The sequence below is a fragment of the Strongylocentrotus purpuratus genome, unplaced genomic scaffold (assembly GCF_000002235.5).
Source record: "Strongylocentrotus purpuratus isolate Spur 01 unplaced genomic scaffold, Spur_5.0 spur5_scaffold_14, whole genome shotgun sequence".
Lineage (NCBI taxonomy): Eukaryota > Metazoa > Echinodermata > Echinoidea > Camarodonta > Strongylocentrotidae > Strongylocentrotus > Strongylocentrotus purpuratus.
Window position 1 is genome coordinate 18,553,342 of NW_022145599.1, and position 20,077 is coordinate 18,573,418.

At 38.9% G+C, this 20,077-nt stretch overlaps 1 protein-coding gene across 2 annotated transcripts in view; it reads right to left on the reverse strand.

The window, feature by feature from the left end:
• Positions 1-6,191, reverse strand: part of LOC100889364 (exportin-6) — a 28,491-nt gene extending 22,300 nt beyond the window's left edge. For both annotated transcript variants that reach the window (XM_030984364.1, XM_030984363.1), the window contains exon 1: positions 5,992-6,191. In XM_030984364.1, coding sequence (XP_030840224.1) covers positions 5,992-5,994 — 3 coding nt within the window. In that variant the 5' untranslated portion in view covers positions 5,995-6,191. The remainder of the gene's footprint in view (positions 1-5,991) is intronic.
• Positions 6,192-20,077: the final 13,886 nt, after the last annotated feature.

Below are 20,077 nucleotides of genomic sequence, written 5' to 3' on the forward strand. Positions count from 1 at the left end.
ACCATACCACGGGAGTAGTATCCCAGGTCCGTCTCCGAAAACTCACGCAATTTTACTTCAAGTTGCAGTTGAAGGCGCCGATTTAATAATAACTAGAAATATCTAGTAGACATCTATCAAAATATGACCTTTGACCCTATAAAAGCGTAACACTGCTGAATCCAAAGTACCCCACCGGCATACTGCCGAGGGATACAATAATAACAGTAAACAATGCTGTTTTAAAAACCAAAGATGGCAGAATAATGCATTTTCCTCCAAGTCCAAACAGAAATCCGGACATTTGGTCCCAGTTTCTGAGTGGTGAGTTTGACAGTGATTGAGCTGGGAAACATTTTTACCGACGGTACCATGCCGGCGGCTGGCGCTCTCCCTGGCACAGGGTAAGCGTCGGCCTGGACAGTGCCAGGTGACCAGGATTTTTTTTTTTTTTTTTTTTTTTTGCGGCCGAATATTCGAGTACGAGAAATCGTATTTCAGTAGTTGTTAACAGTGCGGGTACTCGAGCATTCGACTTCTCGTCGCAGCCCCAATACATGTGCAATAGATGAAGGAAATAGTTGTGTGACAGAGTTCTTACACACCATTAGTGTTTCCTTTGATTTAGGTCAACGATACTATTCACCTTCCGTCAGTGTTGAACTTCACATTAGCAGTTTAACTTAGTATCTTATTCAATGTGAAGCAGAAAGCTAGCAGTCCCGGTATACATGCTTCTTTTTTATTAACTCTCTCCCTCCCTCCCTCCCCTCCTCCCCCACCCCCTTCCTTTCTCGCTCTCTCTCTCTTACAATGCAATTTTTATAGAACATTATTTCCAGAGAGGAATGAAATAATAGATTATAGTCTTTGAAAAGAAAGGACAACATATACACTACACCAAAGACAGGGTTGAACTCTGTAAGCTCATTATAATAAAGGGTACAACCTGAAACATACAATACATGGGTAAAAGTGGTTTCTGATAATGCCATTGATTCGCCTCGTAAACTTTTTTGAAAGTCAAAACATTTATTGATGTTATGTCTACATGCATCGGACTACACCAAAGGGTTTTTCCCTATAATTTCAGAAAGACATTGAATCTCATTTGAATCTGTGCAGATCGAATAATTCTGAAAGGGCGTAGTGTTTTTATCAGTATCGGATGATAAAATAATCACATGTGCGACTAATATTAAACAAATCTGAAATTTGATGCCTTTAGTCTTTGAACAATTGTACCCATATTGACAGATGTCACTAAAACATACATGTAGGGTTACAAACTATTTTCCTATAATTTTAGAAAGACATTGAATCTCATTTGAATCTGTGCGGATTAAACAACACACAATTCATTGATCTGCTTGCCAAATTGAATGATAGACAAGGTCACGTCCTGTCAGGGAATATATATTTTTTAATAAATTGTTAGGTCATAGATCCTAGAACAAGAATTTTTTCAATTCATGTAATTAAGTAATGTTATTGAAATAAAATAATCTTAAGTTATTTGATATACTCTTTTCTGATAATGGTCATAGTAAGTGAATTAATACAAATAACTTCCCCTAATAAAACTACCCAAAAGGGGGGAATTGATGAGCATTTTAAAAAAGGAAGATGAAGATTTGAAAAGGAAACCTAGACTGCACATGTATCTTCAAGTGTTGGGAGGCAATATGAGTTTCATATCACAAACTTTTATTAAACTTTCATTTATCAGCAGGATGATTCAACTTTGGAAAAGATTGGACCCCTCATAAAAAAAACACATCAAGAATTGATGGATGAATCATATAACAAGCTTGACAGGCCATGAAAAGAGGAAAGTATGGTTGACATATACCGGTATATCCACCAAATTCAATGGGCATAAGAATGTTGCAGCATTTGTACTGTGCTGAACGGTACAAGTCATGTGACTGCCCTATCAATTTGAAAAGTGGTCATTGTCTCAACTCAGATGTTTGCTGTAGCGCACTCAGCAAATGCATCGAAATCAGGTTAAGGAGTATGCATTGTTTTCCGCAGCTCTACAATACATTGACTTTGCACGACATCTAAAGTTAAGTTAAACACTTGAAGTTTGTCGGACGGTATTACAAAGCTTAATTTAAATCCATTTTTTACTGGCATTTTTCACCTTCACATTGAAATGACTAGACTTTTGATAATGGAGTTGAACAAGTTACTTAACTTTGCAAAGAATTTGTTCTCTCGCTGGTCAATAAAAGCATTAAAAGTTTGGAGGGTTTTTGAATTCCAAACCAACTATTCTCTTTACATGTACCAACCTAAACTTGTACTTTTGTACACTATCGCTATGTTCTTATGATACAAGTACATGTATATCAGAGCAGAATATACTGTACAGGTAATCCACCTTCACAGTAATCCATGATCCATCACTAATAGCTTGATTGAAACAAATTATGACATCCATGATTTGAAAAACCATTGAAAGAGACATGCAAATCATTGCATTCAACAGAGACAGCGTCACTTATTACAACCCATAAAGTTTGTTGACCCCCCCCCCCCCCCCCCCAATAAAAAATCACACACAACAACATTTTTTAACAGGTTACACTTCAAGAAACCTTCATAAATAATATACTTCTGACATCCTAAATCCCTTTGAACCCCACGGTAATTTTTGTCTGCATTTCAATGGCATGTCATTGACCTTGAACTTATGAAGGTTCTTTACAAAGCTGCCCTGAATTCTAGTTCTGCTGCCAAAATGCTATGTCTGCATAAAATTCTGAAAATGTTTCTTTCAGGTGATAATATAGTCACATGTGTGACTAATACTAAACAAATCTGATATTTTATGCCCCGGGTCTTTGAACATTTGTACCCATGCAGGCAATGGGAGAGTTCATTGACACCTGTATGTCACATGCTAGGCCTAGGTGTCATATAAGACTTCTAGTCTAGATCTTTGAATCTTTTCAGTCACACGGGGCATTGCAAGAAAGTTGCCATTGATTGCAAGTTGCATAATTTGCAACTGATATTTGCAATTGATTGCAACTCAACTTTCTTGCAACGAACCACTAGTCTCCTGAATTTCCTAGAATTAAATTAAGTTAACTAGATGATAGATCTATGTTTTTTCTCCTCTCCCCCCCCCCCCCCCCCCCTCCCTCTCTTTCTCTCTCTTTACTTATGGGGCCTTGCAAAAAAGTTGAGTTGCGATTAATCGCAAGACTTACTTATTTGGGGGATTTGCGATTGATTGCAACTTTCTTGCAACGCCCCAAAAGTCTTCCATATTATGTGCAAAGTGTCCAGTATGGCATATTCTTTGCCACATCTTTTATCCAAAAAATGAAGAATATCTTGGTAAAACAATTAAATAGTGCTTTCTGGAATCACTTTTATTGGTCATAGTAGGGTGTCTGAACGATTTTTCAATTTTCAATTTGGGAATGTTTTTCACCATTAAAGTTTTAAATTTGAATTAAAAATTTAATCAGAACAAAACATTTCAAATTTCAAGTCTCACCGATGTTTCTATCAGGTTATCAGGTTTTTATCAGGCCTGCTATTCGCGCAGATGTTAGGCGATGTAACCATGGTTTGGACTGAGCGAGCTCACGCCTCCCTAATTAGCTGATTCAAAAAAATGTGGGAAGGGTATTTTCAAACTGTTCCCTTGGGGCTAGCGGGAAAAAAAGCACCTGGATATTATCCTTACGTCTAGCCCTACTTAAGCCGCGGGGGCGCGGCTCAGGAAAGTGGCAAATTTTGGAGCTAGGATGCAAACAACATTTCAATCGCTGTTTTAACCAAGATATTTGTAGAATTCCAGGGGTGGCCCCCGATGGGAAATACGGAGAAAAACCTGCTCTTTCATATGACACCACATTTATTGAGTTTCATCTTCAGGATCACGAGTAATTAAGGTTTGAATTTCAATTTCTTCATAAAATCATTGACCAATTTTGCATGGTCGCGCAATGCACGTAGACCACATAGGGATGCGTGCAATCTCTATGGGAAGGATTTTAGCACACAACATCGGGTGCGCGATCAGACACCCTAGTCATAGTCCTACCAAGACATTTTTCATCCACAGCTGAATGGATACACATCATAAGGACACATGTTGTATCAGCTTTTACTCTCCTGATCCTGTGGACCCTTGCAATCAAAGACGGAACCTTGCGATCAAAGATAGAGGAGGAGGAGGAGGAGGAGGAGGAGGAGGAGGAGGAGGAGGAGGAGGAGGAGGAGGAAGAGGAGGAGGAGGAGGAGGAGGAGGAGGAGGAGGAGGAAGAGGAGGAGGAAGAAGAGGATGATGATGAAGAAGACGACTCCATTCATGTCATACTCAGACCACACAAATCTACGAATATACTTCATGGCATTGCCAGCCACCTCATTCAAATTAATGCAAATTATAATAGGGTGTCTGATCGCGCACCCGATGTTGTGTGCTAAAATTCTTCCCATAGAGATTACACGCATCCCTATGCAGCCTACGTGCATTGCGCGACCATGCAAAAAAAGTCAATTTTTTTTTTTCAAATCGAGATTCAAACCTTTATCAGTTGTGATCCTGAAGGTGATAATCAATGAATGAGGTGTCATATGAAAGAGCAGGTGAATTCCAATATTTCCAAAGGGGCGTAGCCCCCGAAATTCTAAAAATATCTTGGTCAAAACAGCAATTTAAACATTGTGTCCTGGCTAACTCTGAGGTTTGTCACTTTTGAGATATGACGCCCCGATCGATAAGTAGTCCCAGTCCTAAGGAACAATTCTATGTGATTATATTTTCGCTAGCCCCCAGGGATCACAACTGATAACAGTTTAAAAATACCCTTCTCGCTATTTGGTGGATCAGCTAATTAGGGGGCGTGCGCTCCGCTCAGTCCAAACCATGGTTACATCGCGTAACATCTCCGCGCACGAACGAAACCCCAAATTCAAGTGACTGAAATTATGGTTGGAAATTCCCTCGATAAACCCGGAAGTGAATACACGTTATAGTCAATGGCAATATCGCGGAGACAACTCTCCGCGATATTGCCATTGACTATAACGTGCATTCACTTCCGGGTTTATTGTGCGACGAACGCCAACCATACTAGTCAATCGCACATGTCGCGGAGACAGCGTAGCTCAAGCTGCAAGTCGCGGATTGGCTTAGCAGCATGCGTACGATATGCATACGCTTGCATATCGCGCGATACAGCTGTTTGGCTAAATTTAGCAAAACAACATCACTCTGCGTGGACGTCTTTTTCGACGATTTTGACCAAAATGATATGAATATACCAGCGTGTTGGAGGGGCTGTAACTTTTGATAGAAACATCGGTGAGACTTGAAATTTGAAATGTATTATTCTGATAACATTTTTTATTCAAATATCAAACAAAAATGGTGAAAAACGATCCCAAATTGAAAATTGAAAAATCGTTCAGACACCCTAATTATAAAGTCTGAAAAGACTTTAATTTCATATGCAGACTAACTTTAGATTTACAGACAATATCCTGAAAAAGGGACCACTCATTAACTCTGCAATCCCTTGCGTAAGTTGCATGCTACAGACACAGTCGAATGGGTTGATTGAAAAAAGGTCAAACTGTGTCATGACTTTTTTAGTTTTACTAAAAAGTAAAGTTGGACAAAATAATTGTGCGATACGTGCACATGCTACCGTATGTGCATCAGTGCATAATGTGAAGACCCTGGCCGGCCTACTTCGTATTTAACAATCTTGCAGACTGTAACTGTAACCATTCTGGGAAATATGGTCTTACACACCTAGCATTTCTTATTGACCCACGTCAAGTGGCATGACACTGACAGCCGGGGCACACACCCACCCTTAAAAATCATGCATGCATCAGCACACGCAATTTCAATTCACGGCGACCGGTCAAGACACGTAGCGACTCGTACTGTACTCTGCCGCAGAACCTCCGCTTGGTTATCAACGTAAAATCCCCTTGAAACGAAAGTAGGTGCGGTGACTCGAACAATCTTACCATGTTTTCTTTGATCTTCACATCTGCTTCAAAGCATGACCCCCTCAACTCGAAGACAATTTATCTGAACTTTTCCCCCGCAAGATATAAGTCCCCTCAGCTGCACGGTTTCCTGCCAAACGTCAAATTTAGGGTCGGATATCGTTCGATTTCTGCTTCACACGATGCGATGACTTCCTATTGCGCATGCCTAGCATACCTCAACGGTTTGTTCGCGATTACAGTTTACTCCAGTCAGTAGTTCTAATGCGGAAATTGTATCTTTATTTTTGAAAAAGACAAAGATATAAATCGAAGAGGAAGTACAAATTAGAGGTAATTGGGGAGATCAAGGAAATACGTAAAATTGTACAAAGATGAAAGAGACATCCTTGATTTTGCACTTTGAAAGGGTCTTCTGGAGCACTTATTACTGTATTCGAAGTTTTTAAGTCTCTTGGAGAGGACTTATTAAAGCTGTCGGTCCCCTGGATAAAACTAACCAACCAACAACAACAAGGTACTGCAGGCGGCAGTGCATGAACGATTTTTTTTTTTTTTTTTTTTTTTTTTTAAATCTTTAAGCTTCCTCTTTCTCTACACGCATTTCATTTCCTGCAGTGCCGTAATGAGGAAATTGAACGCCCTCTTTTTTTAGGGGGGGGGGGGGATGGGGGTGGATAGGCCTTTACTCCGTTCGTCAATGCACTCGACTATTGTTAGCCAGTCTTTCAAAACTGTAATGCATAAGAATGGAGAAGAAATTATACTTGCATGTGTCTTGGGAGTGATTGTGTCCACGGAATCAGTCTTCAGATTGCTTTCGTGACAAAATCAACTGGTGGGGTTGATTTTGTGACAAAATCAAATGGTGGGATTGATTTGGTTACAAAAACATTGATTTCGTGACAGAATCACATGTGTTTCCATCACTTGGCTCCCCATACATATTATGTATAATACATAAGACTAGTCGCAGTTCGATGACGAACAATAAAGATCAAACTGCCATTAAAATTATCTGTCCACTAAATGATTTCATTAATCTTCGTCTCCTTTGTTTCGTTCTTTTTCTCTTACTCTCTCTCTCTCTCTCTCTCTCCCTCCCTCTCTCTATTTCTTTCTCCGTCTGTCTGTCTGTCTGTCTGCCTCTCTCTCTCTCTCTCTCTCTCTCTGTCTGTCTTCCCCTCCCCCCTCTCTCTCTCTCTGTCTCCCCCTCTCACTCTCTCTCTTTCGCAAGGCCCATGGATACAATGTATAAAAAAAATTGTTAATACTATTATCATCATTCATTGCACTCAAACTTATACGCGCATTCATATAACAGACGCCCTCTAGTCACGCCAGTAGCTTCATAACTTTCCTTTAAATTGGGTGCTATGATTGTAAATTATGAATGAATTTTACCTCGTATTACTTTGCGTGATGTTTATACATCCAGGGTATTTCAGCTGTTGAGCTAAGTCACGAGGTTTTTTTTTAACGAACATAGCCTTTCAATCGCCTTCCAACATGATACTTGTAGATGTTAGCATGATAATAGTTGATGTAAGATTGAATAAACGTATGACCTGTCTATTGAGGCCACCTCAGTGAAACCGAGAAAATTATGGCCGCGTATAGACAGGTGGCCTAGTTCTACGACACACATTTCTTTCTCAAGAGAGTCAAAATACATAGACAAGTGGCCACTAAGACAGTTTTACTCACAATGTGGTATCCATGATTAAATATTTCCCCGTTCCATGCTGGTATAGACTTAGTTACTCATTTATAACATACCTTTCAAAGTGGAATGATGCGATGCTAAAATATTATAAAAGCATCATACAGCACAGAACATGGATAACGTTTTGGTGATAATTATATACACCCTCAGTGGCGTACGCAGAATTTTTTCAAGGGGGATGTTTGCAAATTTGAAAATCGCGCCGGCCGATATTTCGCTCAGTGGGGGAGGGGGGGGGAGGGGTAGTGAGCAATATTAATTTTGTTTCTGTTTTGATTTCGCGTTGTGGCGTGCGCCTGTAATCCAGCTAACAGTGGAAGTTACAAACTGATTCAGGCGAGGACGCAGGTTCGAAACTGAATCACGTCTTTCGGATGGTGACGTTTAAAGGTCGGTCCCCAGACGTAAATAATCATATCTGATTGATACACGTCTCTAAAAGCTCAATACACACACACTCGCTCAGTGGGGGTGGGGGGGGGGGGGGGGTGAGAAATATATTTGTTTTCTGTTTTGCCCCCCCCCCCCCCCCCGAAATTTTAAAATATCGCCGGCCGATATTTCGCTCATTCGGGCGGGGGAGGGTAGTGAGAACTATAAAAAAAATATAAAAAATCTTGATGAAAAAAAATTGAGGAGGGGTTAACCCCCCCCCCCCCCCCCTGTGTACGCGCCTGTACACCCGTAATCACCCAGGGGGGGGGGGTGTCCCTGGATAATGTTCGGAGGGGGGAGTGGTCTTCCCGATGATAGTTTCGGCGAATAATGAATAAATTTATTATAAATGGCCTTGTAACCGATATATCAGCTTCTACGAATCATAATCATGAAGGATATAGAACAAGCAAACTTCATCAAGCTTTTTATATATTGTATATAGCCGACCGTAAAGGGGGATTTCTTATAAATCTCCTGAACGCCTCACTCTGAATCACTCGGGTCATCGAGTAGGGTCAGGTGATCGTGTTACCCGACCTTAAATTTGTGGAAAATCCCCCTTTAGTCACGGAATTCCGGGGGTAATCGTTGTGATATACCTTTAAACTTCAAATGGTCAGGTCCTTTTTTAATCGACATTTTGGGAAAATCCTATACGGCAAATCTACGAAAGGCCACGTTCTTCAAGTGCTAGATCTTCACATGATCTTCCGGTTTCGTTTCACGAAAGGTCGTGTAACTCGACCACTCGACCGAACGTGATGACCCGATGAGTAGGTCCTCCTGATTTTCGATTCGAATTTATTAAACTAGAATCCATAATTCTAGATTATCTTCAATATACAATTACATACAAAAAGAATCGATACAATGCAAGTAGAAGCAAAAGATGGGGGCAGGGAGCAACGCACTCTTCCCAAAATTGATGACAGAGCAGAGATTTCTGCACATAACGTTTTATAACGACTGCATAGACTTTCAAAAATGAACCTCAGGCAATTGCATTAGCCTTGCCCATCAGTCTTGTTGCAATGTGTGAACATCTTGCAATGACGTGTTACTTAACATCCGAACAAGACAGTCATAAGGTATTGAAATCGCCTTCCGGTTGATTTCTTGAAAGTCTTTCCGATCGTGTTTTATGACAGCAAAATGTGAGCCTATCATTACTGTTCGATTCGATGACTCATTTCCACTGGTTGTCCTCTTTCCCTTAAAGGGTGAAAATCCACTCTCAAATCAATAATGGAAAATGCAACTTCCAAAGATTCAAGTGTTCCTTCCTTACAAGAAAATCCATCAATTTTCCGAAAGTTTTGAAATAATAAATATTTCGATTTTTCTTTTAGATAAAAATATGCAACTATAGATTTCACGTGGATAAAGGAAAGCTGACACGGTTCGGTTTTTATGGGCACCCATAAATCATCCTTTATTTATATCCATTTACAAAACAAATATTTCTAAATTATCATAATAATATTGATTACTACCCGTAATGTTTTTAAATGATAACCAACTCATCATAATTCTCAAATGATATTCGTAGTGGAAAAACGCCAATTAACTAAACAAACCGGCCATTAAGTAACCTAAACATCCCTGTCAAAACGCAAATTTAGGTCAATCATTTCATTCGCCCGCTAATGATTGGACGCATAATGTAAATGACATCAATAATTTGATACAGTGGCTCGCTCATAAGGCGTCTTTATGCCTGATCATTTCGTGCCATTTAATGAAAAAAGTTAATGGACATCAGCCGGTAAAATTAATATCAAATATCCGACGAAGGCGTTTCTATAGTAACATCATGATTGTGTGGTAATTGTATATACATGTAGTTCTCTCGTCTCATTTGGATCTATTGTACCGATGCGAAGTGTATATGTACACATCTTCTTGCCAGTATGCTACATGATCAAGAACATAAATATCAAAACTTTAATTGATAATGTGTGTTTTGAGCGCAACGAACGCCAAACTCAATATCGACTTTGACTTTAATTTTCTGTCGGTGATGAAGAGATCGTGTCGAGAAAGTTGGCGCCAACATCACTCCGTCAATTGATAGCGACATGACTGTGCTTTAATGAAATCGATGGAACTCCTGCAAACGGAACAACATTAATTTGTGCGCTTCATCATTGTTTAGTAGCAGGGAAATTTGGAGTAAACTCGCCGGATACTGAAGACATTAATTAATTCATGTCCCAACTCCCAACTTGACGAAATAAACTGCGATGCAAACTTGCGTTTAAGATAAAAATCACCAGAGGAGTTGCAAAGTTGCCGAAGCGCGATGTACTTCTTCCGATTTCAAGACGTATGAAAGTATACCTTCAGAATATCTTCGGTGCCTGAATATCTAAGGTCTATAGAGAAGACTTGGCTGAGAGGACCTTATTATATTCACAGAACACCTACCGCATAGACTCGCTCTGAAAGAAAATCTCTAAAAAATGGCGGATATTTCCGAAGGCTTCGAAGTGCTCAAGAGATCACAAAACAACACGGTGAGCTTTCACCTGAGCCTTGGGGCACGCATTGCATTAATAGTTTATGTTTCTTTCTTGATGGCCATCGGTATCATCGCTAACACGGTTTTTCTTTTAATAATCAAACGTAATCCTCGTCTTCGACGATCTGCAGTGACAGTGTCTGTCATCTACCTCACGATTTTGAACCTTACGAGTTGCTGTCTGCTGAATTCGTTCAGCCTCGCCGCCATCTTAAATGAAAAGACAAGACAGAGTGTCCTCTACTGCAGGCTCTACCTGGTGTTTTCAAGCATGTTCATGAAACTTTTCGCTTTTGCTCTAATAGTAACTTCAGTTATCTCAAGCATAGAGCTTGTGAAGTGGACAGCTGACAAAAAAACGCCTCAAACTAGGATCCAAAATGGCGCTTGTTGCTTCATCTTTCTTTGTGATCGCTGACTCTGCACCGCTGTACAACCATATCGAGATTACCACCGACCCCACTTGTTTCGTAGTCCGTGATGATAATCCCATTCTCAAGATATGGATCGCCGAGAGTTTTATCATCCTACTCTTACCTTTTATATCCTGTATCGTCGCCCTTTTCATTGCCGTCAAGAAAATACGAGAGACTAAGTCAAAAGTGGCTGCACATGCGCCAAAGGCGCGCTCTAACCTAGACCAGGGTGTTTCCTCGAAAAGAAAACGTAACGTAAAGGGGACAGACCAAAAAAGCGTTGCTTTGGTCGATGCATCACATTCGTCCTCTAATTCAGTCCCCTCTTCTTCCTCCTCAACAGCCATGGCTGGCGGACAAGAGATTGACACCACAAGCCACGCTGACGGAGGTCCGACACACGCATGGAACAAAACTGCAATCGAAGACAGTGCCCCTGATGCTTCAGGTAAACCGAAGGCCAAGCATCGCCCAATGAATCTCTGTTACTGTCGACAGTTCATCTTGGGAGAGGAGGTCCGGATGGTGCGTCTCACTTTTTATCTTTTCATGACATTGATCATTTCCTGGACACCGTCAGCGGTAATGGTCGGAGGGACACAGTCTAGTTCTCCTACGTTCCTAGATTACATTCTTATTCGTGTCTCCTATTTGACGACTATACATCCTTCTGTGATACCCCTTGCATTCTTGTACACCAATAAATATTTCGAAGGTGGCTTTGTGGTGTTTTTCAGGAGTTTGCGGAATCGGAAGGCCCAAAGAAATCAGAAGTCGTAATCTGCACATCACATTCTCGTACATTAACAGGATCAATAAACATTTCAAAGGTGGCTATGTGGCGTCATTCAAGAGTTTTGGAATCGAAAAGGCTAAAAGAACTCAAAAGTCGTAGTCTGCACAACATTATTCTTGTACATCAATGAACATTACGAACGGTGGCTTTAATGACACTGACGAATCAGAAATCCTTAAGAACTAAGAATCTGTAACCTGTACAGAATATTGACTTGAGTATGGGAAACTGAAACAGTGATCAGGAAATAGCTACGGACTTTATTTCGACAAAATTACATGCTTAGGGTTGGTGTTGGAATTGGCATTTAGGAAAAGGTTTAGGGTTATGTACATATATATTGTTTGATCCAGGTCTGAAGCTAAAGTTAATCTTGAGCTCAGGTATGGGAATCGTGTTTTGAAAGAAAATTGCCATGATTCATCCTTGATCCTTTGTGCTGCAATATAAATTGGTTGTTTGAACCATTGAAATACAAACAAACGCACAAAACTTACTGCGTATCATCTTCGATTAAAACCACAACTCCCATTTGCACATTACTTAGCCACTATACATTTTCTACCAAAATTGTTTGGCACATGTCATTTATTTGTAATCTTGCACATTCAGTGTAAGTTTCGTTGGATTCTGTGAGAAATGATTGTCTATATTTGCCAGAACATCGGTTTTTGAAGTACATTGACCTCGGAGCGATTGTCAGCAAAGCAAGCATTGTACAACAGAAAAAAATTCTCATATCTCTGTTTGTAATGTTACCTCGTAATTCTAACATAAATCAAGAGAAATCCAAGGTTTGGAAGCGAAAGTGTGAAATTTTGTGAAGTCCCTCAGAAGCATTTTAAAATCATTTTGCTGCGGGTATAACATTATGATGGGGGTATATATTATAATGATTCATCATCATGTTTTCTGTATCTTATTACGTCTGTCAGTGATTTAGTTTCAGTTATTTAATAAATGTCTTCGACCAGATCGTAGTCTTGTGGTGGTTTTGTTGGTCATATCATAACGTTGTTTTTTTACAAATCAATCACCGAGTTGAAGGACCGCAATGGCTCCTCGCTGCAAGCAATAAAGAAGTATATCGCTACCAATTTTGTAGTTGTAGTTGGCGTTGAAGATATAATTGTTATATTATTTTAGGGACTTGTTAATGATATGATTTTTAAAAAAAATCATTTGCTTTTAGAATGAACAAAGTTTGAATATATATACAAGGTCTTTGGCGTAGCGTACGCCATGCGGTGAGGTTCAGGCTAGTCCCTACCACAATTTCATTATTACAATTATAAAACTTAGATTTGATAAGTGAATAATGAGTACATTTTTTAATTTAAAAAAGATTGCTATTAGCTGGTTTGAAAATCTACTAGGTACGACAGTATTGCGACAAGGCGATTCGGAAATATTAATACTTATTTTTTTATTTTGTTTTTACAAAGTTCTTCAACATTATTTAATCAAAAGAATTATTGCCTTTAGCTGATTTGGAAATCGACTTGGTATGACATACTGCGACACGGCATTTCAGATATTTTAATATGTGTAGTCAATTTTGCAATTTTCATCCTTTTAAGCATTATGCTTTGAACCCATGCAGGGAGACATGTCACTTCAAATTCTTCATTATGATGACAATCTCAAGTATCAAATTTCCGCATGGCTTTCATGAATTGTGTGTAAACGATTTGTTATTGTTCTAAATGAACTCGAGATGATAGTATACCGTGTAGAGTAGAATTTTGTTACCGTAGTAACATCAAATATTCCTCCATCCATCATCCCAGTGGCGGATCCAGGGGGGGGGGGGAGGGGGAGCCTGACGGGACCGGACTTTTCGGCAGGCGCGATTTTCAAATTTTCGGAATTAAAAAAAAAAAAAAAAAATAGTGCTCACTACTCACCCCCGCCCCCCCCCCCCCCCCCCCCCCCCACTTAGCGACTTTTCGGCCGGTTGCCAGCGCGATTTTCAAATTTTCGGGAGCAAAAAAAATTAAAAAAATTGCCCCCCCCCCCTTAAGAAATCCTGGATCCGCGCCTGCATCATCGTTGATTTGACGTCTAACGGGGGCGGATCCAGGAGTTTATTTTGTAAAAGAGGGCACTATTCTGGGAAAGACATTGGGCTATCATATTTTTATAGTGAAATTTGGTATGGCATCTGTAACAAAGGTGGAGGGGAGAGGGGGGCATAAACACAACTATAGCGGGGCAAGTCCTTCCATGTATTGAGAATATGCACCACTGTATTTCAAATGGAGGGTCCGGTTTTGTGCCCCCTCGCCCCTACATCTTTCTTTAGTGCCAATCACATACAGTGTTTAAGCCGTAATAATTCTAGAAATAGGCCTTAGGAGTACAGCGTGTTTGCCGTCGGCGCTGTGACACGACACGCGATCTCATCTCTTGAAAAGCTATTCCTTTGTCATGATTGCCAAAGCTTCATCGCAAAAGCAAATACCTAATTTGCCCTACATTCGTAATGTTTGATCAATAATATTTCAACCTTACGATCGCCCCATACTTGCATATATTTTTGTCAGTCATCCTTTTCTTCTTTTTTTTGTGGTTTATAAGGGTACAATGACATACATGTATTTTTTTAAAATGAAGATCTATATTGCTGTTTTTGTTAAAATGTGTTTATGTTAAAGGTAATACAAAGTTTTGGTAGGGGGGGGGGGTCATGAATTTGGTTTAAATGCACATATTGGAAGCATATGCAATCCTACACTATTCAATAATCGTTGTCGCGGTTGAAACCGAGTCTAAAGTTATGAAATTGTAAATAATACACTCTTTATGTTGTATAGCTCCCTCTCAAGGTCAAGATATTAATTAAGCTATAAAACAAAGTGTCTTGACTAAAATCGACCGATTAGCTATTCCCGTTTGGAAATTATATATCACAACTACATGTTCTGAGATTTCCATGGTCGCAGCTAACATTGTACGGCCCCAGGCGCTTTTTTAAATTAATCAACATTTACCGGGAGCACTGGTAAATTTTTGTATTCAATTTTTCTCGAAAGCAGAAGCGTTTTAGGGGCTAAATTTTCTAGTGCTTATAATACATCCATAGGGGCATCTAAATATATCAAAAATGTAAAGAATTATTATCCACCCAATTTGCAAAAATTCCCAAAACTTTGTATTACCTTTAATAGTCAAATTCATCCAAGAAGAATGACTTTTAATTCAATTAATTGACACTGTATTTACAATACTATGAATGTAGTATGTTCATCACTCTATTCATTTCATCATTTTTGTAATACCTTTATAAGATCGAATTACCCTTAACCTAATTCATAGTCCTTAACAAACAAAATTAACAGTTTTGGTTCCGGCATAGTGTATGCGCATCTGAACATGTATGGTAAAAGGGCCTTTTAAGTACATAATCATTTTTCTTCTTCTTCTACTTCTTCCTCATCTTTTTCTTCTTCTTTTCTTTTTTTCTTTCATTTCTTCTTCTTCTTCTTTTTATTTTTTCTTTCATTTCTTCTTCTTCTTCTTCTTCTTCTTCTTCTTCTTCTTCTTCTCCTCCTCCTTCTTCTTCTGCTTCTCCTCCTTCTTCTACCTATTCTCCTCCTTCTTCTTCTACTTTTTTTTCTGTTTCTTCTTCTTCTCCTACTTCTTCATCTTCTTCTTCTTATCATTAAAATTAGTCATAGGATTTAATGTTTACTTTTAAATTATCAGCTACATTTAGCTTAGTGTTACTACCAAACTATGAGCAAACATAACAAATCGGATGTTATTAATTAATCCCGTGTTTGCGCAAGACAATCTAATGTCATTGTATCATTTTGAATTGTGTATAATATCATTGTTAAATATAAAATCTGAAATAAACTGATGGCACAACGAATTTTAAAACATGTTTCATTGATTGATAATATGTTTAAATATATAAATCAAGGTGTTTTTTTTTCGTTGGATGATAAGGGTAGATGGATATAATGACCAACTTCCAGTTTTCGACCAACAATTTCTTCTGAAGAAGTGTAAGCATAATAACAGACCTCTGTCGATATGAAATGATTGTTCAATGTCATAAGAAATTAAGAGACTTTTTTTTTTCTTTAGAAGGGACCTTGCATTTAAAACTCATATTGTTTTTTATTTGATTAATACCCATATTGTGGTCATTCCTCGTGATCTAAGACATAGCTAGTCGAAATTCTGATCATCATCGTCTTCTTTCTGTTTCGGTGACTTTCCACTATTCTGATTCTCAAAATTCGATGAAAATGCAAAAGTGTACAAGTTCTCCTTATTTATGCTCTGAATATTGTTAATTAGATCTCCATTCCAAAATGTTGATACATACATTATTTTAATAATTAAATTTGGTTTGGTTTTCAAGAGGTTATACAGAGGTTAATTATCGTGATTACAAATAAGCATTCGGAGGAATACAAATACCTTTAATTATTTTCATTTAATTTATTTATTCAACCACGGTAATTCCCTCGGCCTAAATGGCTGAGCAAGGTTCTATAGGTTTATGTTTAGATATTTTATCAGCAAATAGTCTTAATGGAGATTAAAATCGGTTAAGTGTGTTCGTACTCTATAAATGTTGTTTCGTGGCGACGTAAAGCCTCAGCTATGTGGTTACCTTCCCTTAGCGAACCACATCCACCTGTCGTAGCTACTGGCGGCACGTGTCCCCAATCACTGATGAAAAAAGAAGAGATATATATAAAATTGCGAGAATTCTCAACTCTGACATGACAACGGGTGTTCCAGAATATGTAGAAAAAGATCTTTTTCTTCACGCCTATATATATATATATATATATATATATATATATATATATATATATATATATATATATATATATATATATATATATATATATATATATAATTAGAGAGAGAGAGAGAGAGAGTGAGAGAGAGAGAAAGTGGAGAGGGTAGAGAAAAGTACAATAGGGAAAGATAACGGGAAAATATAATAGAGACGCCCCATCTTTCTTCTAAGGTCTCGTTTTCTTGTAATGTATTCGCCAAAGACAGCGGGTGCCCCGTCCCTGCCCTCTAAGTGATTTATAAGTCCTCTTAATTGTCTTGGACCGAATCTAACAGTAAGATACATCAGGTTCTCACCTCCCTGGATACATGGAGCGTTTTGTATCGTCTGCTCTCTTTGAGGCATAAAATAAACCAGAATGATCCGGAACTTACTTTAGACGTTTGAAATCGGGTTAGATTTTTTCCTTATTCACTTCATATTCTACTTCTCTTCCTTCTTTTTCTCTTTCTTCTTCTTCTTCTACTTCTTCTATTTCTTCTTCTTCTTTTCTTCTTCTTCGTCTTCTTTTTCTTCTTTTTCATTATCTTCTTCTCCTCCTTTTTCTTCTTCTTCTTCTTCCTATTCTTCTTCTTCTTGTTCTTCTTCTCTTTCTTCTCCTTCGTTCGGATAATCTTTCCTTGCGCTTCATGTGAATCATCTCGATTAATTCGCAGAAGTGTTTGTATTTTTTTAATGTTCAGAATTGTCGGTTCGCCTCCGCGAATGAAGACAGAACATAATGCAAATCATATGGGTTGTTGTTCTATATTTGCATTTCTGCCGCAAAAAGACATTGATTTGACAAAGCAAAGTACCACCAGATCATTGTGGTTCGCCCTAACATGATCTGGGGCATTGGTATTAATCACTTGTCGACAATAAAGTGATCGATGGCACACAAGAAAATCAAATATGTTATTATATATTAGATGGAATCCTGACAAAGATTTCGCCATGTCACCATCTTAATTATCGAGTAATTTGAACGCATTGTGTGTATTGCAAGCAGTTTATTTGATAGTGCTGCTTCAGTTTTAAATTGTCAGAAATCGAGAAAAAACTGGGTCTTGAAGGTCAGAAGAGCAATAATTATGGATGGATTAATGAAAATATGGGGCAGTGAAAGGTTGAGAGGGAGAGAGATGAATGGGGAGAAGGGAGAGGGAGAGATGACAGAGAGAGAGGGAGTGAAGGAGGGAAAAAGTGATAGAGAGGGGGAGGGGCGGCTCATCGCGGGCGGGTGGTCGAGTTACACCATCTTTCGTGAAACGAAAACAGAAGATGACGCGCCCTTTTGTAGATTTGCCGTATAGGGGGTTCACAAAGTGTCATGAGAGGGGTTTATTTTACAAACATTACCCCTGATATTTCGTGATTAAAGGGGCATGTTTTCATAAACGGTCGGGTAACGCGACCACCCGACCCGATGCGATGTAGTAATTAACGGATGAGAAAAATATCCTGCCGACCTACATTTTGTTCACATTAACTGCCATTCTCGACATAATATTCGATAATGCATACGGTCTCTCGATCCACACGTGTCCTCTTTCACGGTTTACATAATTTAAAAAAAAATCGAAGACACGCAATATTGCTAATGGAAGAGCTGGCTTCTGATAGTTGATGTAAACCCGTAAATCTGAGAGCTCCAATGAGAACATCACAAAAAGCTAATGGCAATACGTAACCTCACGTTGTCATTTTGTCGTTCTCTCTCTCTCTCTCTCTCTCTCTCTCTCTCTCTCTCCCTCTTTTCACTGTTCTTAATATATTCTCCTTCATTAACCTATCACCAATCATTTCCATCACCTTTATGCCTATTATTATACTCTCTCTCTGTCTCTCTCTCTCTCTCTCTCTCTCGATCTACAGTTTATATCGCCCATTTTCCCCTCCATTCCCCGTTGGTACAGTGGCTCATTCACTTGACTCCCAGTAGAAAAGTCGAGGGTTCGAGTGTTGCCCGATGCGTATACACCAGACATTCAAAAAGATCTGAAATGAACTGTCTCTCTCAACCAATGTGTTGGGGATGTGAGTGAGTGTGTGTGTGTGTGTGGGGGGGGGGGGGGGGTTTACCGGCGGGATTTATTCCTTGAAATTCACTGTGCGCCGATAACAGCTGCCGGGGCTAAACATGCTATATGAGGGGTAATCATTCTATAAGCACCTAACACCAATCGAATCTTAAAGTTATGAGAAATCAACATACATAATAATGTATAACGTAAAAGTGAAAAACACTTAGATTAAAATAAACACACAACTGTGTTTAAAATTATATCTAGACTCCATGTAAATATGTTTGGAAAACGAAGGCTACGAAAGACTTATGTTTTGAAAGCAATATCAACTAGACAATGAAAATGAGGCAAAGCTTAATTAGAATTAGGTAAAGTAATGATATGGGATGGCATGGCATAAAATAGTCACAGGTACACCTAATGGATCTGTAATTAGCTTAGTAATTAAGAAGCAAATGCGACTAAAATTTGGCAGCCAGGCAGGCGAGGCTCGTGTCTCTAAAGTAATTACATAATGCGAAAACACACTTTCTCCTCGCTCCGCTTCTTAATTGAAAGAATATGTCGGTGTTTCCCCTTTAAACTTGCATTCTTTTTGTATTGAAATAACTAGGACCACTTCGTTAATTTTTAAACAAGCAATTAGGTCGAGAGTGACCAAGAAACCCAGGACAGAACAGGCAACGACATGTGGTTAAGGGTGCAGTTCTAAGCCATAACCATTCTGTTGACCACCAATGCATAAGCTACGCCTACTCTATCAAGTAATTTCACATCCATTCGGTAATAATGAACCATAAGCCGAGTAGTTTCATGGATAACAGTAGGCCTATATTCAATGGGAAATGGAACTTTTCTTGGTTCTTGTCAATGTCTCCAGCAGCCTATAGATTCTCTAGAATATGTGGAATGGTCCTGATTTGACAAAGTGGCATCGCTAACTAACTAAACAGAACGCTGATGGAGACGAAGGAAGACCTTGGATATTGTCCTGCCAAGATAATGTTTTTTCCACATGGTGAGAATGGAAATCATAAGCCACCAAATGTAATCGGACAATGCGAAGTCCCAAAGTATTAAAAAAAAAACGTCAGGAGTATGTTGTTGAAAGGGCATCGATCTTTCCTGCGAATCGTAATTCGGATGGCTGCAGCTATAACCTTGTGTTATAGTCAAATTTGTGTTTAATGGAAGGGAGCGATTTGTAAAGAAACGCCATGGAAACTAGTCCATACATGGGAACTATACATGGAATCTAATTCACAAACAGTGAAATATATACTCTGTATTGTCAAACGGGATTGCACTGCATGGGCAAAGATTTCTTATGAATACATCAATGGAAACCTTTATGAAGTGAACTCTTGATCTCC